Source organism: Falco rusticolus, chromosome 5 (assembly GCF_015220075.1).
Source record: "Falco rusticolus isolate bFalRus1 chromosome 5, bFalRus1.pri, whole genome shotgun sequence".
Lineage (NCBI taxonomy): Eukaryota > Metazoa > Chordata > Aves > Falconiformes > Falconidae > Falco > Falco rusticolus.
The window spans coordinates 13,916,254-13,940,524 of NC_051191.1; the positions used below are offsets into that span (position 1 = coordinate 13,916,254).

The 24,271-nt window shown below is 41.5% G+C and overlaps 1 protein-coding gene across 1 annotated transcript; it reads left to right on the forward strand.

The window, feature by feature from the left end:
* Positions 1-17,737: 17,737 nt before the first annotated feature.
* On the forward strand, positions 17,738-22,030 carry GPR85 (G protein-coupled receptor 85). The gene is given in 3 exon segments (XM_037390407.1): positions 17,738-18,254; positions 19,345-20,567; positions 20,570-22,030. Coding segments are annotated over 2 exon segments (1,125 nt in total). The 5' UTR covers positions 17,738-18,254; positions 19,345-19,519; the 3' UTR covers positions 20,647-22,030.
* The last annotated feature ends 2,241 nt before the right edge of the window (positions 22,031-24,271 follow it).

The window sequence follows — 24,271 nt, forward strand, 5'->3', positions numbered from 1 at the left end:
TGCTGTGAACCCTTCCTCCCACTCAGATAAATCCTGCTGCTGGTTGTGATGCTGCTTTAATACTGTTCTAAGACTTGTCAATTATATGGCATCTTCCATCTGAGAACCCATACATGCTTACAAGTATTAATGTTTGCATCCCTGTCATATCCTTTGATGAGTGGGACAAGTGGAAGGAGAGTCGGTGACTTATGGTCGTGTTCAGGAGGTACGTGGTATCTCTGGGATGCTCACTGAGGTTGCTGGAGCGTGTTGTGCTTGCGGTTCACAGCCACCATGCCCCTGCCACGGGATCTGCCCCTGAACCATCCCAGAGACTCTTCTGTACTGAGCAGCCACAGCCTGAAGCTCTGGTTCCTCTTTGACAAAGCGGTTTACATAAGCTGTGTAAGAAGAGGGTAGGGAGTTGAGTTCACCATTTATAATAAGATAAAACATGACTAAATGGATGAACTGTAGTAGGTAGGTCACTGTGGTAAATGCTCTAATTTACTGTACTACAAAGGTATTTTTTCTGTTGATTTTTACATCTGATGAACGGTTTGGCAGATATAAACTGATGTAATGATGAGATTGTTAGGAGTGGTGGAAAGGAGGGTTGGGTTGGGCTGTCCTCCAGGTGTACCCTTGAACAAATTGTTAGTAAATGGTTTGAAGTCAACAGAAAGTGCAGGTTGTTCACCAGATCAGAAAAGACCACTAATTCAGAACCAAATGTAGCAAAACATATTGGGCAAGATTTGATGTGACTAAAGATGCACAGGGCCCAAAATGCTTAATTCCTGCTGAAATCAATCTTCAAAACTTTAAATGGACAAGTTTTTAATGCATTAGATACTGGCCATATTGCTAAGTGTTAAATTGTTAAAAAGGGTAAGATTTTTAGTTCACATGAATATACAGTAGCACCTAAATACTACTTTTCTGATATTCAGAGAGCAAGCTTTCCAGCAAGCAAGCTGGAATTTACATACCAAGCTACAGTATGGTAAATACCGTAAAAGGACATCTACTTGGAACTAAAACTAAGAGAACAATAAAATTATATATATATTCAAAACATTTCCAGATGATGTACTGGTCTCAGTTTCTCTGTAATAAAATCTGCAAATATGTGGGATGCTCTGTCACGTGAGGGTGCAGGCACACTAGACAGTCAGCATAGCCTTTTGTTTCTGGATCATTCATCTGACTATATCAAAACAGAGATTTTAATGAGAAAAAGATAACAAACCATCCTTTTAGAGTGCTAAGCAAAGAGACCTGTATAAGCTCTTAGTGTAAGTGAAGACCTGAAAGCAGAGTGGCCTCCAGCAGACCTAGGAGCTGTGACCATTAGAGGCAGGGAAGAAAGAATCATGCCCCCAGACACACTGCTGTCAAACACTAGAGCTTGCTCCTGGGTTGGGTTAAAGTTTGTGTTCTGCTTGAACCTTCCTGCATTGGCTATATTCCTCCTCGCTAGTCTTTGTCTTGGAAATGTTAACTGGAACCAACACTACTGGCAGCTTTCCCAGTTGCCATTCATTCGAGGCACTAAAATATTTGCGGACATCATACTGCTACTCTCCACTTTGCAAGTATGAAAGCATGAAATTTACCTTCTCTTCCCGAATGGGATCAAAATGCTGCAGAGCAACGCAGTTCCATAAAAATTACTAGAGGAGGGTTTGTCTTTTTCTTCTGTTCTTCTGTTTGTGCAGCTCTTTGCACACATTGTGATGATACTAATAATAAATAATACAACCGCATGTCCGTTTCCTACCCTCTCGCAGAAAAGCAGCAGTCCTAAAACATGACCAGTTTTAATCTTGGCACAATTAAAAAAATTTTTTGCTTTTATCTAAGTATGTTCCCTTTCCATTTAATTAATTAATTGTGCAATGAGGATGTCTTTAATTAATTCTAGAACTGTTCAAAGACATTTTCTGCCAACCTTTTTCTGAACTCAGATGGCTATGGAAATTACATGGCCAATACCTGCACTTACTTCTCAGACTTTAACCTAACATGATTCTTCATAAGTCAGATGGCAGCAGTTTTAAACTTTATTTTAATCTATTCAAATGAACTGGAGGATTACAAAAGCCATGTTGACTCAGTTTTCCTGGGAAGCACATATTTATTTCAGTGTCTGCATGAACAGCAAGGAACAATCATGCCTTTTTAAATTTTGATCTTTTAAGAAAGGACAATTTTGGTCAATTACCAATCTATCTGAGAAGTGGAGACAGTGTATCATCTATATAGACTATAGTCTAGATCTACTAAAAAAAAATAATTTTCATAAAAAGTAAAAAGGGATATCACAATGGGCCTTACCTAAGTCACTTTGCATCTCTTCATAAAAATTAAAGATGTTGTTCATATATCTGGAGCAGTTGCCAGTAAGAAACCAGTATTCAGCAATAAATGTCACAGTCATGTTTTTCATTCGATTGTATTTGCAGAAACGAAACAGAAACCCCAGAAACTATTATATATTAAAAATAGGCAAAAAAGTGCTTTTCCAAGAACAAGTCAGTGTTATCTAGTAATAACTATGGCCCTGAAGAAAATCTCAGTCAAGCCAACTCAAAAAATTTTATTGTCCTAAAATGAAACCAAGCTGTTCTAAAGGGGTGATGAAACTGAGCCCTTTGAACCCCACACAACTTGTCTATGACCATCTCCCACGCCAGGGTTATGGCCGCAGGCTGTCCTGATGCAAGGGATGCTGGAAACCTCAAATCCTGCCTTGGAAGTGATGGACAGCTGGGTTTCTCCAGGTGCCAAATGCACACCTGGGCCACCACTACTTGCTCCACGGAGCATCCCCCTCTGTGACAAAAGCCAGACAGGTGTACGTATTTATTTAGACATTCAGGAATAGCTGTGTGACTTGCACATCTTTAATCTCCTTCCATACCAGATTTCACATTTCAAAATGTAGTATTGTATATTACACTTTATTTAAAAAAAAAACCCTGTATATAATCTTTTAAAATACAGAATGTGCGTGGGCCAGGGTGAGTGATTCCATTTCAGTGAAGTATGAAAACAGAGGTCACTCTTGTCAGCTGAAAGGGTATTTCTGAATGGTCCATCTACAAAAGGGGGAAAAAGAGATCATCTTTGGGAAGAAACTGAGCCAGGAAATGTACAAGGTGACCTCCAGAGGTCCTTTCCAACCTAATTTACTGTATGATTCTATGAAATCCTAGTTGTAAATGGGATGCATAAACAGCAGCTCAATTCACTTGTATCTTTATGGCAAACAAGGATATATTTGTGGTGAACAAATCTAATCACAGTGTGAGCCCATAGGGAACCTGACTGCAAAAGCTGTGAGGCTGTTCAGTTATCATGTAAGACCACAGGGAAACCAGATGTACCAGGATTCTCCCACTGTGTCTAGTGAAACTCAATCCCTGAGGCATTAAAAGGTTATGGAAAAAAGGGAGCAAATACAGCATATGTACAGTAATCCTCTTTTCAGAGTGGGATTTTTAGAGATGGGTTTATGGGGCTAGTACTGTATTCCAAATGGAATCCAAGTGCTTCAATGCAAAGCCCCAAATGTGAATTATCTCAACTCCCGCCCAAGTCAACATTTTGAAAATATTAAGATTTGACAGCCTGACTAAAAGACTGTGTTGCACATGGAGTTCCCATCGGCATCAGTGGGAGTTTAGGACAAGGTCAAAAACAAAACACAGGTTTGGATGCAGTAGCTGTGTTGACAGGATGGAGGGGTCCCTGTCATTTGACCAGTAGTGCATCTTACACCAGATGGTGCTCATGGGGAACCGCAGCCACATACGCTGCATCCCCATCTCTTCCCTTAGGACAATATTAGCTGAATTATTTACTGTGGTAACTGAATGCCAAATTTTCATCTGGTTAAAAAACAGCCTGAAGTTGCTGAAATCAGTGCAGTCATCCTGATTTAAATTCATTTTGAACAAATCACAAGAGGCTTCATTCTGACCTTGCACCAGCCCTTATACTTCTGTGTAATGCAGCAGAATTATTCTTGATTTCCATTTATGTGAAAATTTAAATTGGTTCTTAAAATAGATGCTGTCTTTTTTTTTTTCCTCAGCCTGCTACCACTAAATTATTTGACCTACATCTTAATAAATATTTGAAAAAAATATTCTCCCCATTCTTGTTCCACAAATACACTTCAGATCTCATATATTCAAGTTAAGACTCCTTTGTTTCTCCCCCTGCAAGATTTATCAACCAAGGCAAAGGGAATGCACAAGACATTTGACTTGTCACCCACTCCCAATGACACCATACTAATACAATGTGCCTCTTCACACACTTTTAATGTATGTGTGCTGTACGCATCTGATGTACATCACCTTATAAATATATTTCCGTCTTGTTGCTCTTACCATTTCAGTAATAAGAGGAATCTGGTTTGTGTCTATGTTAAACTGTTCCTCAAGAACTCCCTTCACCTAGTCTACGTGCGCTTCTTGTATTAGATGAGAAGTACTCCATAAATTTTCTTTTCCTATCCAGAAGTAACAATGAAATCCCAGTGAAAAGGATTTCAGAATTTCAGAAGGACCAGCAAGGAAATTATTATAGCTGTAGACAGAAATATAAAGCACTCAAAATATGAACTTTCATGACTTTTGCCAGAGGTTTCTCTGCTTAACTCCCAATAGACTTAATAGGAATTAAGAATTTAAATCCTTTCTACTTCCAAAGGAATACTGACCTTCCAATAGCAAATGTAGAGCATGTGATCACTTTATGCACACTACCAAAATAATCTGAAATCGTTTGTACATAATAGTCAGACTGCTGCCTTAATGTATCATAATGCCAACCGTCTTAACTCAGGAGAATGAAAATTGCCTGATTTAGTGCAAAATACAGGCATTGGGAAGCAAATGTTACACAAACAGGGTGAAGAAGCACTGACAGACATACCTTAAATACATTCTCTTTCATGTAGCAGTAGGTGAGCCATTTGCTCAGTAAGAATTCCATGTCCTCTTACAGGACTGGGCTTTTGGGTTTTCATTATCTGATGTTGAAAACCCACTTGCCTTTTGTCCTATGTTTGCAAAAGCTGAACTCTGGTTTCACAAGAAATAAATGCTAAGGAAGTAAACTTCATGAGTGAAAGACTGGGGCTTTTTCATTTTTGAACCAGTTGAGCCCTGCCAGCTGCTTACAGTAACAACTTCTGGTCTTATCACAAAGACTGAGAAATGTGCAGCTTATATGGAACTAGGACATTTGTAAAGAGTTTTATAAGTACATGTTTCTCTAAACTTACCCCAGAAATAATAAAAGCCCATAAACAACCCTGGTTCAAAAAATTCCTTCTAGGATGTTCACGCTGAACAGACCAGAACAAATCTTCCACCATCCCCTGGTAGAGACATTTCAGAAATCCTTTCTTAAATCTGCTATATGGTGTAGTTTTATTTACATTACAGCATACCTAACCCTTAAACCATAATGCTGATTCAAAGTATACTATACTTGTATCTTTTTCTTCATTTAAGCACTTGCAAGCCCAATGCTAAAATCTGAACATTTTCTTAGTACCAATAATTATTCATCCTCTTACTCTTATATTTTTCAATTTCAGAATTCCCGACATGATTTAATATGTAAGTTTTTTACATTAAAAAGAAGCATTTAGCATTATTTTGTGTTTTGAAAGGTATCTTACTGTATCTGTTCATTAGGAGCCATATTTGAATATCTGCACCCGCAGATTTTTAAGTAAAGGCTAAATGGTTTAAGGGTCAAAAACCTACCTCACCTTAAAATAAGTTTGGTTTAAGTAGGTCCATAATTGCATTCCAAGACTGCCAAGTGAAGCAGAAGTCTGAAAGTTTTGTAATTAAGACTATAACTTTAGTTGTCTGCAACTTCTTACTGTATCTAATGAAGGTTATTCCAGCCGCATTCATTATCTAACTAGGTTTGCCTGAATTGGCCAAAAGTGCATTTAAAACTAGCCTTGCAGTTCCACTAATTCTATAGTCTCAATTGCCTCTGTCTGCCTGTGACAGCAGAAAATAACTTCTTACATTCCTGCAACAAGTTTTTTTTCTTCTGAATTCTTCTGTCTTACTCCTTAATGGCCATGACATTACCTTCACTTTTTAAACTTTTACTTCTCTTTCAGTATCACTAAGTTTTCCCAAGATGTGATCCATGTTATGGTAACTAACCCACTTGGACAAATAAATTATTCTGAGAAATTGCCAGCTCTTTTTGTATGAAAGTCTTCCATTTGAATTCAGGTTGTTGGCATTTCGTTATGTTCCATGGCTGGCCTTGTGGCAATATCCTTTACAAATTCAATGCAGGAAAATTCAATGTTTAAGTAAAAAGAAAGTAAAAACTGCTCTCTTTCCAATCAAGAGCATGCAGGTTGAAACAGATATATCTTGAGAACCCATGATATCAAAGAGAATTCCTAAGTTTTACATAAATTCCTCAAATTGCCACAGTTTTGTTATGCATGCATATTTATGAGGTAATATTATACATAATAGAGAGATACAGTATATCAAGTAAATGTTCTGTTAGCTTCTGAAGCTTAAATACAGATTTTACAATGCAGCACAGAATTACACAACAGGTACATTTTACTTGGCCTGTACTGTGAGGAACTGGTGTGTTCACTCATCAAAAGAGCTCTTTTATATCCAGGTACATAACCCAGATTAGGAAAAACAGATTGCTATTATTTAGATCTCTTACTTCCACATTTTATTTTAATAATGGAGAGCAAATAAATCCACTGAGGCTTAATAAAATTATGTAGTGAGGAACTGCAAGAGCTTAAGAGGTGATTTAGATACCTAAACCATGACTTAAACAGAATTTAGGACATAAAGCCTCCAGAGAGGGACCCAGAAATCCCTCACTGCAGCAACAGCAAGACTTCTCAGTGCTCACTTTTCAGTTGGACCTGAGGTTGCAAGCTTTCCATTCATGTCCAGAACTGCAAGAGTGTGCAGTCCAGAATCTCTGTGACCTAGATGTGAGACAGAGCATAACCTAAATGCCTTACTCCCAGCAATGTCCCTAGAAGAGTCTGATTTGAGTGGTGTGCTCAGGTAACGTATATCAGCAGCAGTGCTGAGCCCACTGAATGCACAAATGCTGCAGAAAGCTCACCTTTTCCATAACCTCCTAATAGTTACATCCCATGAAACAGAAGATCTGGAATTCAAGCTCAGTCTCCCACATCCAAAAAATGTTTCCTGCAGTTCCAGGAGGTCCAGTCCTGGAAAGCATGCTCTCCTGTTTGTCCTGGACCCTCTATGTATAAAAATGCAAGGGCAGTGGCACAGAAGGTGGTGGCATGTGGACAAGAGAGACTGATTTCCATGTCTGCTATTTAGGGTAGCTGCCTCTTATGTCAAGACTGAAGTCCGGGTCTCAGCTCCATGGCCTGATACTATGTGGTCAATCAGAAAACAAAGCAAAACCAGCACTAAACAATCAAGGTAGCAGAGACAAAATCCCACATGTTTCTCCTGCCAGCACAGGGTCTTATCTAGTACAGTGCAACATCTTGTTCCCACTCAGTTTTTTACCCTTTTCTTTAAACACCATACGCAAACATTGCCTAACTATATGCAAATAGTAGTCCAATTAAGCAAACGATATTGCCGTTTGCTAATATTGGGTTTGACTAGTTTGGCAGGTGACATTTCAATAAAACATTAATTCTTTCATACCTCCATAAAATAGGCAATGGAGTAATAAATGTATATTTACAGTTGCATCATAAGGCTGCATTCATGCAGTTCCTCCTACTGTGCCATCATAGTGCTGTTCTGATAGTATCTGCAGAATTCAAACTGTTGTGTTTCTTAACAGATGACCTACCTTTATCCAGAGATAGACTGTTCTCTGCATCCTTGCAAGTGTAAAACTTAAAATTGCTTCTCCTTGTTCTACATACAAATGAGAACATTTCATACTTAATATCCAACAAACTGACAAAATGGGACCATGGCATTAAGTTCTAGGTATGAAATTCGTTGCAGTGAACAAGTAACAGCTGAGTTGACACAGGAATATCCAAGAGTATTTCTGCTTTCTAGATCATAAAACCTGAAGCTCACTAGAACATATATTCGTGCTAGCTGCTTGCAAAGCCAGTGTTCACTCTACATCTCAGACATTACAGACTTGCCTCTCCATTGCCTCAGTTTTACACATTTCAAGCAATTATCATTCAGCAGTATACTTTTTTAACCAACTTATATTTTCTTTGCAGACCTTTAAATCAGTCCAGAGTCATTATACTGTACTGTCTGTATTATCTTAAATTAAAATTTGAACAATAAATTAGTAGGAAGTCTAATGACTACGTGTGAACGGGTCATATCAGCAAAAATAAATATTTCTAACACTGACACTTAATTTTTGTGCCTAAGTACAGCCTGAAAGTCTTCTGAAGGCTGTCAGTGACAGTTATCCTGTTTTATCCTATTATTTTTAAATCCCCTTCTCAGTATATTGCTAGAAATAGAAAATGCATTGCCAAGTAGTCTCTCTAATCCTACAACATACTGTCCATTCATTGTTCACCTCTAACCTAACCTTAAAGATGGCAGAAAATGGAAACATTTATATATCTCAGCTCTACAAAAGTGGTTGATTTGACATATATCCCTACACACTGACAACAGTCATGCAAATAGTTCTATGACCACCGGAAGAAATGGAGAGTAACTGCAACAGAAGCAAGGAGGAGCTCAGTAGTGTGGCTGTTGATCCGTTTGATGCTGGCCTGACGAACAGCATGTGTGCAGTCTGTCACAGAACCAGCAAGGTCTTTGGGTCTAACACAATGCTGTGCTAGCTACTTGCCATTCTGCCCTTGGATAGGGAAACCACGGTGACATATCCAGTGTCCTGCTCAGCCACACAGCTGAGTGCAGCCAAGCTTGGTCACAAAGAGTTTGAATTGGGAAGGGATCAAGACTCCAGGCCGTGGCCAGTTTTGACTAGCAGATGAACTGCTGTATGGACGAGGGTCCCTAAGGAGTGGTGGCCAGCCTGAGAGTGGTGGCCAGCCTGAAAGAACAGCAAGGGGAAAAGGTAAATGATAGGACAAGCAGCCAACACCTATATTCACAAAATTTATAAGAGCTTCACCTGCCTCTGAGCCCCTGCTCTGATTTCACTAAAATCAGCCTCAAGGTCTAAAAGACATTGAAGGGGAGGAAACGTGCATAAATTCACTTAGTCATTATGTAGCTTCATGACAGAAAGTATATGAAAAATAATGAACCATAATCACTCCTTCATTAGGCCCCAACCGTGTCCTAATAAAGTCCAGTAAGCCAAGAGCACAGAAAAAGATGGGAGCAATATGTGCCAGCCTGGCAGTCTCCCCAGTCATCCGAAGAAGCATTCCACACATATCCATACTTGCTGGAAAACTATGGAAGAGCTTGAGACAGAGTAGGTTTACATAACTGGTATAGTTATGTGTATCTCAGACATGAGGCTGTCTATACTTAATATCAGGTGCACAAAAATGTTGGATGCAGCTCAGCTGGAAGAAGTCATCCTTCCCCTTTCTCTCAGGCATTTTCAGATTCCTCTCTCAAGGCAAGCATTCTGTTCCGTAATGTCACTAACCCCGTTCATTTTGCTCCACAGTGTTCCACTGGTGTCTATAATGGCAATAGGAAAAAAGTGTTCTGTGATTGGCACCGTTAATGACCATGACTCTGCAGAACTGCTGTGTGCTTCAGCAGTGGTTAGCTGATTTCAGGTCCTGAATTTCCACTTAGTAAGGTAAACCAGGAGCATTACATAGCCTGTGAGAAGGCATTTTACTGAAAAATCATGTGTTAGAATAGACAAAACTAGTATCAAATATAGTATCTGAGAAGGGGTGACGTTCACAAACAACACAAACCAAACACTTCCTTTGTTTAAAAAAGAAAATCTACAAACTTTTGTCCATCATCAGTTTCTAAAGCTAATAGGTGCTTTTAAAATCATACTAACAGATTCCTTCACTGGAGTAAATTACCAGAGCTTTCAGTGTTAGTGGTCCTGAGATGCTGACTTACATTGGCTGCAAATCTTCTCCTGTGTGGGGATGCTCCACTTTTACCTGAACGTGGTTGGTAGAGTGTCAGAAGGCCAAGACAGCAAGTGTTCTTCCGAGGTCAGCAGCTCAGGACCTCACTGTAGATCCTGTCACCGAGGCACTTCTACAGTGCTGCCCATATTGAACAAAAACTGTTAGCAGAAAAAGAATTTCAATACTTCCCATTAACAAGACTGCAAGTTCAGAATTATCCACATTAAAAAAAATGTTATACAGACATACAACATATTGTTCACCCTCTGTGATTTAAAAGAAAAACAACCAACCAAAAAAAAAACCAACAACAAACTGGAGCTAAACAAATTACTAAAACTTTGAATTTTTAATATTACATTATCTATATATACAATTTATGAGGGACACAAGATGGCAATATTAAAGAAATATTCTTAACCATTCAAAAATATTATCTCAACAAATGTATCTCCTTGGAACTACTACTTCATATTCTATGAAGTTTCTTCTTTTACCACTTCTGTGGAGTTCAACCATCAATCTGCATACTAAGGATGTGACTGGTTCTATCTTTTTTTAATTACATGTTACTACTCCACCTTGGCTGTGAAAACAATTAATTTGGTAATTCTTCAGTACAGGACAACAAACATGTGGCGCACAAACAACAGAGTGCATGTGAAGCTTTGCCTCTCTAACTCTCTCTCTCTTTTTTAAACTCTCTCTAAATCATATATATATAAAGGCCATTTGTGAAGTCCAGCAATCTAAAAATGTAGCTTATCTTTTTGCAGGCGCAAGTAATTAGCAGTGCAATTTAACATTGGTAATTATTCATGGCCACACTAGAATAATTTGCATTTCTAACTATCTGATACCCAAGTGAAGTCAAGTAATTACATGTCTACACTACTTAAAGTGCACAACAACTGAATCTAACACTGCAACACTGATTTAACAGTGTACCAAGGAAACCTAGATGCAAAAGACATGTCTGTCTTTCCAATGTATGAACCGTTAAAAGGTGTTTAGCAGCCTGAGGATACAGGTAAGTATCTAACAGGATTTTCAGAAGAATATTTGTGCCTCATTCCCATTAGAGTCACAGATGTTTTCCTCTGTGGGACAAAACCTTTTTCATGTGGTCAGCAGATAAGCATATGTGTGTTTGCTCTTAAACCTTAATTTATCCCTGTGTAAATGTGCAACATAGATCAACTTTTAAGAACAAAAATTAAGTTTCAAAGGGCAGTTATGAAACATTTTTTTAAAAATAGCTAATTAAATGTTTTTTGAGAAATAGTTACAAAACATCTGAGGATCTGGGGAGGTCCCAGAAGACTGGAGGTTAGCCAGTGTGATGCCCATCTACAAGAAGGGCAGGAAGGAGCATCCAGGAAACTAAAGGCCTGTCAGCCTGACCTTGGTGCTGGGGAAGGTCATGGAGCAGATCATCCTGAGAGCCATCATGTGGCATGTGCGAGACAAGGGACGGATCAGGCCCAGCCAGCATGGGTTTATGAAAGGCAGGTCCTGCTGGACGAACCTGATCTCCTTCTAGGACATGATGACCCACCCAGTGGATGAGGGAAAGGCTGTGGGTGTTGCCTACCTGGACCTTAGTAAAGCCTTTGGCATTATCTCCCACAGCATTGTCCAGGAGAAACTGGCTGCTCATGGCTTGGATGGGCATACCCTTTGCTGGGTAAAAAACTGGCTGGCTGGCCAAACCCACAGTGTGGTGGTGAGTGGAGATACATCCAGTTGGTGGCTGGTCACAAGTGGTATTCCCAAGGTCTCAGCATTTGGGCCAGTTCTGTTTACTATCTTTATCAGTGATTTGGACAAGGGGATGGAGTGCACCCTCAGTACATTTGCAGATGACAGCAATTTGGGCAGGAGTGTTGATCTGCTTGAGGGTAGGAAGGCTCTACAGAGTGATCTGGGCAGGCTGGGTTGATGGGCCGAGGCCAGTTGTAGGAGGTTCAACAAGAAGTGCTGGGTCCTGCACCTGGTTCACAACAAGCCCACACAATGCTACAGGCTTGGGGCAGAGCAGCTGGAAAGCTGCCTGGTGGAAAAGGGCCTGGGGGTGCTGGTTGACAGCCGGTTAAACATGAGCCAGCAGGGTGCCCAGGTGGACAAGAAGGCCGGTAACATCCTGGCTTGTATCCAAAACAGTGTGGCCAGCAGGACCAGGGAAGTGGTCGTCCTCCTGTACTGGGCACTGGTGAGGCCGCACCTTGAATACTGTGTTCAGTTTTGGGCCCTTCACTTCCAGACAGATGTAGAGGTGCTGGAGCATGTCCAGAGAAGGGCAATGGAGCTGGTGAAGGGTCTGGAGCACAAGTCCTGTGAGGAGCGGCTGAGGGTTTAGTTTGGAGAGAAGGAGTCTCAGAGGGGATCTTATTGCTTTCTACAAGTCCCTGACAGGAGGTTGTAGACAGGTGGAGGCTGGTCTCTTCTCCCAGTTAAAAAGCAATAGGTGAAGAGGAAATGGCCTCAAGTTGTGCCTGGGGAGGTTTAGATTGGATATTAGAAAAAATTTCTTCACCGAAATGGTGGTCAAGCACTGGAACAGGCTTCCCAGGGAGGTGGTGGAATCACCATCCCTGCAGGTGTTTAAAAAATGCATAGATGTGTTACTTATCAAAATGGTTTAGCGATGGACTTGGCAGTCCTGGGTTAACAGTTGGACCTGATGATCTCAAAGGTCTTTTCCAATCTAAATGATTCTATGATATGACTAAATATTAATATCTTAAAAATCCTAATTATTACCCCTAGGAACTGTTACAGTCACTTGAATGCCATTGTGTTATAGATGAAAACATGCACCACTGAGGCAGAGACCACTAGAGAGATTTTTCAGTGTGGAGTGAAATTTATGCCTGTGCCGAGAGCCAACCCAGGAGCCAGACACTACCAACAAATGTCTTTACTCTGCAAATACTTTAAAAGCTCAGGAACCAAATATATTGCAGGTGAAACTCTCCATTGTGCAAGGGTCTTACACAGGTCTCTGTATTACCTAAGTCATACTTAAATACTATTTTAAAGTTGCACAAATCTACTGCACAGGCAAGAAATTTCCCTTGAAAGAATTCCTTGAGCCCTTTGAAAGGGATGTACTTTGGTAGCATCTGTCACAGTCTCTTAAGCAATACATAACTCTTGTGCTGGCCTCTGTACCAGAGGTGGGTACACCTTGCAGAGTATCTCTCTTGTTTTGTAGAAATGTTGCAAAATCCTACAGTGCTTTGGAGTTTGCATTATGCAGACTCGTAGATATTGCATATGTACAAATTTCAAGACAGCTAGTAAACATGTTAATTACTGAAATGATCAAGAGAATAGGGACATGAGTATTTACACTTCAGCTATTCACAAGTTCTGGCCCTATGCTGAAATCCTCATTCCACTGAAATTGTTGAAAGCTGTTACTGACCTCTGTGAGGCCAGTATCCCCCCCCTGATCTTGTCAACTGTTACTTGCCACCACTAGCCTGTCTTCTAGCCCAATGCCTTCCTCAGACTCCATTAGTGAGATTTCTCAGTGTCAGACTTTTCTCAAAAACCAATTCCATTCTGAGGAAAAAGCTCAAAACAATGAGAATCATCTACCCAGCATCTTCACCTGGCTTACACCTGTGGTACAGGATTCCAGGGCACATATCCTCAAAGGAAATTAGGTGCCAAGTACCCCAAAGGCTAGATACCAACAAGATTCCTCTGCAATAGCATTCAACTGCCCCCCAGCCCAGTGACCATGCTCCTGGCACCTTTGCCACGTGCACCCAGGCATCACCACCACCTGATGGGAATGAGCTGCCCAGGTCTGCAGATGATGCCAAAGACCAAGAATAACAAAGTAGGACTCTCAAATAAGGTGATCCTGATCTGGAAATGGACTTAGTGGGTCAAATTGACTGGATCCAGTCCTTTGGTCATTCTTAGACAGCACCTAAACTGAAAAAAAAATAACAATTGGAATACACGATCCTCAGTCACCGCAATAAAGCCGAGTACTTCACTGGTTACTTTCTAGGCCATGATTATTAAATAACACCAATAGCAGAAAATGAAAGAGCTCTGTACCATTACTGTCAACAACTTTGCAGTGGGGTTGCCCAAAGCTGGAGATGGCTCACAGCTTTGATCTAAATCAGAAAATGAGGAATATAGTCTTGGTGCTCTCATTTTCTAGAGAAAGTTCTCATCAGTCTGCTCTAGCTCAAATAAAGTATGTGAATGGTCTTCCACTTACACTCCACTTACACTCCCACCCTTTACCTTTCCTTCTTGGGGAAAAGCAGACTTGAAACTTAAGGAGAAAAAGAAAGAAAAAAAAATGCAGGGAAAATTTTTTACTCTCCTGAGAGTAATCACTTCTTTCCTTTGAATATAGCATATTGTATATAGCATGCAGCTCCTCTGGGTTTTTTTGAACCTCTTTCCTGTTGCCCTTAGTGTTGTCTCCCATACATTGTGTATTGGGTAATTCATTCAGGGTTCAGGATCTTTCCTTGCGGCAAAGCCCCAAGAAATTCTACTTGGTTACCCCTAATCTGCTCACCTTGCAACAAAGGCTGTCTCACACTTTTTTTTCTGAACCTTTCATATTATCTCCAGCCCAGCCATTCTGAAGAACTAGTTAGCACTGATCTCTTCACCTGTCCCTTCATAGCTCTTCTTCTCCCCTTCCATTTGCACATCCATTTCCTGGTTCATGATTCCTGGAGCGTTCTTTAACCTGCTTTCACCTGCCAGATTCCCCATCGCATGGCTCCTGGATTTGCTTTCCCTCCGTGGGGGATGTGACCTGTTCCTGGTAGAACAGCTTAACACAGCATTATGTCACACTCCACCAGAATCTCTCTCTTTGTAACAAGGGTTTCTCTTGCCTAACTCTACCCTTAATAAAGACAGCACAATCCATCTGACTTACTTTAGATGTGATTCAGAATGAGAGGATCTTCTCCCTAATGTATCTTGTTTTCACCATTGACTATGATGGGAAACTAGCTTAGTTGTATATTGCTTCAGTCGAGATGTCTACATTTTGTTGAACAAAATTAGAGCACTGGTTCTCAGATTACACATGATGACAAATGGATTTATGCTGAACCAGTGGCTGAACACTGAATGAATTCCAAAGTCCACGCATTACTTCTAAGCAGTTTGTGACAGGTCTAAAAGAAAAGCAGGTTCTTAAATGTTACATAGCAATATACTTCTGTAACATCTCTAAGAGAAAGTACAGACAGAAAATGTTAAAAACTACTGCACTGGATCTTTTTTACAACAATGAAGACGGTGTTGTATTGTTTATTCTTAACTAGAAATCATACATAGGAGTGTAAGAGCAGGCCCTGACCATGAACATACTATAGCCATCCTTTACCATATATTATAGATCCGCTTCCTAATCTGGCATTGTGTTTTATTTCCATGGCATTCAGAGGATTCTTTGCTGTATTAGACCATTAAAGTGCCTGCTCTTGTTGGCTTAGTAGACACTCCCTTGTTCTTCACATTTTAACATTAAGGATTACTTTGAAAGTAATTATTTATGTTACTGTGGGTACATAACATTTGTCAACAGAAAAGGGGTTGCTGGAGAAGTCTGCTTAGCTTACATGACTGTGACATGAAAAATGCAGCTTGAAGTAGTAACTTTAATAACGCTCCAAAATGCCAGTTTTAAAAGTAAAACTAACCCCAAAGACGATCACCAACACAAAGCCATCATAATCGCTTTCACAGAAAAAAAGGAAAGATTGTGTGGTACCTGACCTCTGTGTGAGTTTTCTGCTCAAGAATAAATTTTATCTGAAGCAAGTCACACGCTTGAAACGGTGTGATTTTTGTTTTAAATAACTGTATTTGCCAGTGGCCACAGAAGTTTGGGCTTGATCAGGCTGTTACTGAAGCTAATATTTTGGGTTGGCCACCCCTTCCAGTGACTTTTAGAAAGTGCCAAAAGAAGAAGAACCCGAACTTTGACAACAGCCTTAAAAAAAAAATGCCTGTTGTCTACTAACGGTCTCAAAGAAGTGGCACACATTATGAATCAACCACATAAATCTATGCCCCAGAAGGATTTATTCTGACTTGAGCGGAAGCTCCCGGTGAGGAAGTTCCTCAGAATCCCAATCCCTCTGCCCAAAATAAGCCGTTCCTCAGCTGCCAGGCAGCCAAAACGAATCGCTCTTGGGCCAAGCCTTTCGCTGTGGTCCTGCCTCCCCCTCATGAACTTCCACAAACACCCAAAGGCAGGCGGGCGGGCGGGCAGGGGGCCGCGCTCCCTCGGGCTCTACCCGGGCCCTTCCCGCTTCCTCCCGGCTCTGCCGCGGTGGCACCGAGCGAGGGTCCGGGCTAGCGGGCGCGGAGGCCGGCGGCGGGCCCCTGCGGCGGCCCAGGCCACAGGCGGCCTCACGGCGCCGCCGCCTCGGCCCACCGGCCCGTATGACATCATCGGGACGGCTCGGTGTCGATCCCCGCCGGTTAACGGCGCGGGCGCTGCTCCGCGGCGGCGGGCGCCGTCACCGCTCTCGCCCTGCGCGCTGAGGGGGGGACGCTGGCCCTGCTACGGACGGAACGGGCTCCCATTAAAATTCATCACCGACGCCATGCAGCGCACTGACAGTTCTGCGCCGGCTTTGGGCTGAGTGTCGAGAAGCCGCTTTACGGGCTGCGAGGGGGGAAGCGGCGGAGCCGGGGAGAAGGCGCCCCGTCCTAACGGCCCCGCGGCGAATACGCCCTCCAGGAACCACGGTGCTTCTTCAGGAGCCCTCCCTGGCTCGGGGGTTAGAAAGAAGGAATTCACCGGGTGGGAATCGGGAGGAAAGAAAACGAGCCACGAGCGGGAGGATCCAGCCGCAGCAGCTGAAGAAGCCGCCCGGTCCCTCTCCTGACAGGCTGCGACGCGCACCACGGCGGCCGCTTCCTAGCCCCCATTTTCAGCGAAAGGGGCGGGAGGGGGAGTTCAAAGACATAAACAAGGAGCGCAGGACCTAATTCCTCCCCCTCCCTTTCCTCAAACTAGCTTGCCCAGGCCCGCCAATAAATCCAGCTCGGCTATGCATCGCATCGGGAACGTGCTGCCGCGGAGGCTGCCTTCCCCTCACTGAGGAGGCTGCTGTTGCTGCTGTTGCTGCTGTTGCTGCTGATGCTAGTGCCAAGGCCGCCTTCCCCTCATCGAGGAGGCTGCTGCCGCTGGGACTGCCTACCCACCCCTGAGGAGACGAGGCTGCCTTGCCCTGACTGAGCCAGCAGCAGGTGCCGCCGCCACCGAGGCTGCCTTGCCCTCATTGAGGCGGCCGCCGCCGCTGCGTTACTGGGAGAGATTGTGCCGCTGCGACAGGGGAGGACGGGGCTCGGCGCGCAGGGAGGAGGCGCAGTGAGCATGCGCCGCCCGAGCCACTGACTGGATTCTTAGTCAAGGTACCCAGGCAAAAAAAAAAAAAAAAAAAAAGGGGGGGGGGGGAAGGGGGGGGTGTTAAAAAAGAAAAGAAAAAGGAAAGCATTGTGAGAAAGAAGAATGAAAGACGGCGGAGGAAAATAAAAAAGATTCTAAAAGAGACCGCCAGGATAAAGCAGCCCTCGGTCGGCGGGAAGGAGCAGCTCTGGCTTGTGGGGATCTCCGGCACCAACAGGTAGGAGGAGAGGAGCTGGGGGAGGCTGGGGGTGCCGAGGGCTGCCGCAGCTGCAGGTGCGTGTGGGGAGGGCCCCCCCCTCAGGGAGTGGGTCTAGGGGGGGTGATTTCTGAAGAAGCGGCATGATGGAAGTGTGCACAGACAATGCCTCTTCCGCTCCCCGGAGCTCCCCGCCGCGGGAGGCGCTCGCATGGGTCCGGCAGATGCGGCTGCCAGGCAGCGGCACCCGGGCTCCCTTGCAGCGCGGCGCAGTCCAGCCCTGCATGGCCGTGCGCGGGGGGAGCGGGTTCTTCGTGAGTGTGTGTGTGTGTGAGTGTGAGCGTGAGCGTGAGTGTGTCAGCGCGTGTGTGCCACCGTGTGTGTGCGGAGGTAGGGCCGGCCGCGCGGCGGGGACAGCTCCACAGAGGAGGGGAAGCGGCGGGGCTGGCGGGAGGGGGGAGGGGGAGCCTGATTTCATGGTTTTAAAACGATGCCATGATCTGATCAGCCTCTGTTTACACAGCAGCAATCAGGCTCTTTTGTGGACGGTAAGAATGGAAGGATTTTGCTGGGATTCAGTGGGAATATCCTTTGTACACCCGAGGTGGCATAGGAAACACTTCGTGTGAATAACGAAGGAGCCTGATCATGCCTGCTGTGGCTCCTGTCCCTGGATCTGGAGGGAGAAAAAAAAAATCCAACAAAAAACCCCACAGCAGCAGCAGACAGTTCTTTATTTTATTTTATTGCATGAAATATGTTCCGGTATGATTCACTGGGAGAATTAGTGGGAGTCGCGGAGCCCTAATTAGATAAAAAAATCAATTTATTATATGTTTATTTAAGCATAACCAAAACCAGCCCTCCCAAAAGGATGGGCATTATATCTTGGGTGTGTTGCCTATTTTTGCTCAGTATTTACACTGACCGTTGCTTGTTATGAATTATGTTGAGGCTTTACAGATTTGCATTAAAGCGGGGCGGGGGGGGGGTGGGGTGTAGACCCTGAAGGATAGTGCTATTGACTGTCTGGCATACCTGTTTATTTGAAAGCCTAAATGATAAAATTATCGTTTATAGGAGGAAGGGAGGGGGATAATGAATACTGTTTCTCTTACAATATGCATGAACAAACACGGTGATTAATGTGCTTTGGTGACTTGGGTTAAAAAACATAAATTCTGCAGGGTTTCTTTGGGTGTGATCTGTATCAACACAGCAGCTGCCTCTAAAACATTGACAAATCCTGTAGCCATAAAATAAATGTAGGTAATGTCAAAATATCAGCAGTCTTTGGGGTTTTTTTTGAAGATGTCAATGATTAACTCTTGGGCTTGCAGACTGGGAATCTTTTGATTCATAAAATCTCTGAGGCTGTAACTGTAAAATTATATATGCTACCAAATATAAGGGGCACTGGTCAGTTCTGAAACTGTCACAAGCCAAATCTGTGAAATGCCAATAATCAATCAAGCTAAACAGTAAGTATAAAAAAAAAAAAAGCCTCAGGATTCTTAAAAACAAACAATAGTACTCATTTACAACTTCATTTGGTTCTCCATAAATTAACATCTTTGTTAGCACTTTCTGACATAATTTCTTGTTAACTTAAGAACTGATAGCTCGATTTTTTTTCAGATATTTTGATGGCATGACAAATCAGAAAGAAGAGGATGTACTGTATGACTAGACACAAGATCAGTTCTGTTTTTGGATTACATTTTCAGTAAGATGTATGGATCTATTTTTTCCTTGTTCTTAAATATAGATCATGAGACTTGACTGAGGCAATATACATATCATCCATCCATCTATGGCGAACTACAGCCATGCAGCTGACAACATTTTACAAAATCTCTCTCCTTTAACAGCTTTTCTGAAACTGACTTCACTGGGTTTCATAATAGGAGTCAGTGTGGTGGGTAACCTTCTGATCTCCATTTTGCTAGTCAAAGATAAGACCTTGCACAGAGCTCCTTACTACTTCCTGTTGGATCTTTGCTGCTCAGATATCCTCAGATCTGCAATTTGTTTCCCATTTGTTTTCACGTCTGTAAAAAATGGCTCTACTTGGACGTATGGGACTCTTACTTGCAAAGTTATTGCCTTTTTGGGGGTTTTGTCCTGCTTTCACACTGCTTTCATGCTATTCTGCATAAGCGTCACCAGATACTTAGCTATTGCCCACCACCGTTTTTATACGAAAAGGCTGACCTTCTGGACTTGTTTGGCTGTTATCTGTATGGTGTGGACCCTCTCTGTGGCCATGGCTTTCCCCCCAGTTTTAGATGTGGGCACCTACTCGTTCATTAGGGAGGAAGACCAATGCACTTTCCAGCATCGTTCCTTCAGGGCTAATGATTCCTTGGGATTTATGCTTCTTCTTGCCCTTATCCTCCTAGCCACACAGCTTGTCTACCTCAAGCTGATCTTTTTTGTTCACGATCGCAGGAAAATGAAGCCAGTCCAGTTTGTTGCAGCGGTGAGCCAGAACTGGACTTTTCATGGTCCTGGAGCAAGTGGTCAAGCAGCTGCTAATTGGCTGGCTGGATTTGGAAGGGGTCCCACACCTCCAACCTTGTTGGGAATCAGGCAAAACGCGAACACCACAGGCAGGAGAAGGCTACTGGTTTTAGATGAGTTCAAAATGGAGAAGAGAATCAGCAGAATGTTCTACATCATGACATTCCTCTTTCTGACCTTGTGGGGTCCGTATTTGGTAGCCTGTTACTGGAGAGTTTTTGCAAGAGGGCCTGTAGTACCAGGGGGATTTCTAACAGCCGCTGTCTGGATGAGTTTTGCCCAAGCTGGAATCAATCCTTTTGTCTGCATTTTCTCCAACAGGGAGCTGAGGCGCTGTTTCAGCACAACCCTTCTTTACTGCAGAAAATCCAGGTTACCAAGGGAACCTTACTGTGTTATATGAGGGAGCATCTGTAAATCTTTAGCCTTGTGAAACACTACCATTCTCTGCTAAGCAATTGTGGCCTGTAGCCATGTCTTGAGGAGAAAATCAAGAATGGGATGTCAGCAGTTGTAAGGATTTGGGCAACATTCTGCAGTCTTTGCAATAGCTCACCTCTAATCCTATTTTAAACCTAAACATGTTCCTGCTGACCACTGCTGAAGGTTTGTAATTAAGAACAAAGGACTGAACTACTGCCCTGAATTCCTTTATGTGGTTGAAATCTAGATTATGAAAGTAGCAGGTGCTAAGTATCAGTGCTAAATGCTGTGTATATCACTACATAAAATAAGACCATCAAAAAGATTAGCATTGGACATCTTAATAAATTAAGTTGATATGAGGTTAATGTGTTGATAAAACTAATTTTAGACATCTGAAGATCTTTAAAACATTTCATACAATTATTGTTTTGCAAAGACTGAAAACTGGGGACTCAAGTACTGTAACTGATTAAAGATGTGCCATGCATTATTGGATTATCACACTTACAAATCTGTTTGCCTTGTGAGTAAGTTTTGGGGAGCGTTCCAAAGCAGTATTTTTGTTCAGATTTAGACTTTTTTTTTTTTTTTTCCCAAATATATTACTCTTTCTAAATACCATTTTCCTTAACAGTGAAATTACTAACATTTAACTGTATTCTGTGGGTTTTGCTGATTTGGTAAAAAGTTTAATAGACTCTTATTTATATTTTTAAAAAAGCTAGATATCGGTCTGTTAGGCAACGTTAATGATAATATCCAGTCATAATTGAACAGTTATAATTACACAGAATAAACACATGTTGCCTTAAAGGGTTATCTAGTATCTTCCATTTTGTTTAGCATTGAAGCAAAGAAGCAAGGAAAATTGAATCAATAACTCTGGTCAGTCATTTGGGAGTGCATGAAAGATCACTTAGTCCTCTTTTTTCCTTTTTACTCCAATGGTTCCCAAAATCAGTATGCACATCACTGGGATGATATGATTTTTTTCTAGGTGTGCCGCCCTTTCTAGTTTGTTCTGAGAAACACAGGCAGTTGATGTATGTTTATATTTTAAGACAGCTGTCATGGGGAGACCGCAGCCTTAGTATGATATCTTGCACAATTTGTGAAGCATTTATTCTACTGAAGGCACAGTCTTGTTTATATTTTCTGCACATTTTTGTGTATTGGTTGTTTTAAATTATTTAAGTTTTAACTTGTGAGAGCATATAATATGATTTCTTAGTATTTTAGAAATACATTAGAGTCTGTGAGTCTTTCCTTCTTTAAGATACAGATGTGTGGATTTCAATATAAAGTTGCATTTGCCAAAATTTACCTGTGTAGCTTGTTAATTTTCTTGGAATAAAATTTTACATTTTTCCAGTTATACAATTAACCTTTTTTATTTTGTCTAGTGAGCTAGCATGAAGTACTGAGAATGTAGCCATTATGAATTATTATCCTTTGCAGTCACTGTATTCCCAAACTGTAAATGCATGAATGATGGGCACCACAGGATTGATAAATGATATTATCTACAGTAGCACTATTGTGTAGTTTATCATAATTACCCATCTATCTGTTCTAATATGTCAGTTATATTTAAAGTTACAACACAGTATTTGACATCAACTTCACAGTTTAATTTTGGAAAATGTGTATATTTGAAGCACAACATCATGAGTTGGTCAATCATAAAGAACATGGATTTTTTCTTAATTTCTGAAGAGACAAGACTAGAGGTCTTAATTCAGTATTGGTATATCTTGTCCTTTGTTGTAGTTTTATGACCAGCAAGTTAATATATAAGTACACAAGCAGCAGTCAATAATGGAAATGCTTAAATTTGTATGATAACATTATACAACATATGCAACAATTCAGAGAGTTGTGTCTTATCTGTGATCAGACAACTTGATCAAAGATTTGGTGAGCAATCTGTTTGACCTCACTTACACTTTTATACTGAGGTTGATTGGTTGAGAGGCATGGCTTTATATACTGTGTTGAAACAGAAAAATTGCTAAAATAATGAGTCCTCATCAGTACAAGAATGTTTCAGAACGTAATTTGAAACGGGACCAATAAACTTCTACCAAAAGGACTTTTTTATTACACTGGAAAAGGCTTTGAAATTAAGATAGTTTAATAATTGTCAAAGATAGCAAGAGCGAATAAAAACTGAATCGTATGTTGAGAAAAATTCTGAAAGTTATCCCACTTAAGTTTATTAAAAGGTTGATTGGCAATAACTTCAGTCTAATTTCTATAAAATAGTAACCTTTACAAGGAACATTGATATTACATATTGTAATAAAGAAGTACATATAAATAAAATTGTAAATAGTGTTATAGCTGTAGAAGTAGTCGGTTCTGAAGATTAGCCAGAAGATTTTCAACTATGAAACTTAAAAAGCTGCAAATTTAGGGCCTGACCTAACTCCTAATAAAGTCAGTTGGTGTTTTCCCATTAACTTCATTTGGAGCAGAAGCAGGCCCTAACATTTCTATAGTACTATGCTTCTGAAATACTAAGAAGGCTGTATTTACTATGCAGTGGGAAAAGAAAAAGAAATAAAAACAATTTAAAATTATTTCCCTGGAAGTTTTGCAAGCAGTAACTGATGTAAATTAAAATAATAAACAGTAAAGAAGTCTGAAAGCAAATATTTTGCTAAATGTTTTTCTTTTGATATAATTCCTTCGGCTAGCTGAAAACATGCAACTGTATTACTGCCTGACAGATGAGAGGTACTTTTTGTTAAGTGAATTTTTATAATTGTTCCAGTAAGAAGTCTTGTGACAGAAGTATTTCCTTTTATTTTCTCCAGTGCTAAAAGAACAAGGGGATGTTCAGTGAAACTGAAATGCAACATATGAAGTAATGTTTTATGCAAAGTTATTACTCAGTGGAACTCACTGGCACAGGATGTCAATTAGTTCACAGAGATTCCTACAAGAATTGTATGCATACATGAATTGAAGTAGTGCTTGCAGGTTTTGTCACCGGTGTAATTTTTATCCTAGAGTAGCATATCAAACCTAATGTATCAAACCTAATATAAAATGAGCAAGAATGTTTATTCTGATTCAATACACGTGTGACAGTATGAAAAGCTTTTTGCTTTCGTTTTAGTACAGGAGTTAAGCTGTTGCCAAAGCTAGAATTCTTACAGGGCTGGTGGGTTACTCCTTTAATTTCAGAATAGCAACGAATACCACACTATTTTGTGTCTGTGTTGATCTTGAATGCTCATGGGTAATGTGAAGTTAGTAGTTTTAATTTTCCTGGTGGCAAAAAAGAAAGAGTAAGGACAGATTCCATGGGGAAAGGCTGTCTGCCCCTGTTGCTTTCTTGCCCTCTGTTGCCCCCTTGGCCCTTTGGCAGCCTCTCTATCAATCCTTCAAGATTAAAAGTTTCATAAACCAAGTCTTCTATTTCTCCTGCTCCTTAAGGAGTGTCTCAGCCATCCCTCCTCCTCAGCAGATAAGTTCCTGCAGCAGCTTCCCAAGATTTGTCAGTTTCCGGGTTCCCTTCCTGAAGACAGAGAGGGATCACCAGTTGGCTCCAGGTGCCTTTGTATAGTTCATGGAGTCTTGGCTAGCACGCTGGGTATCTCTGTCTCTT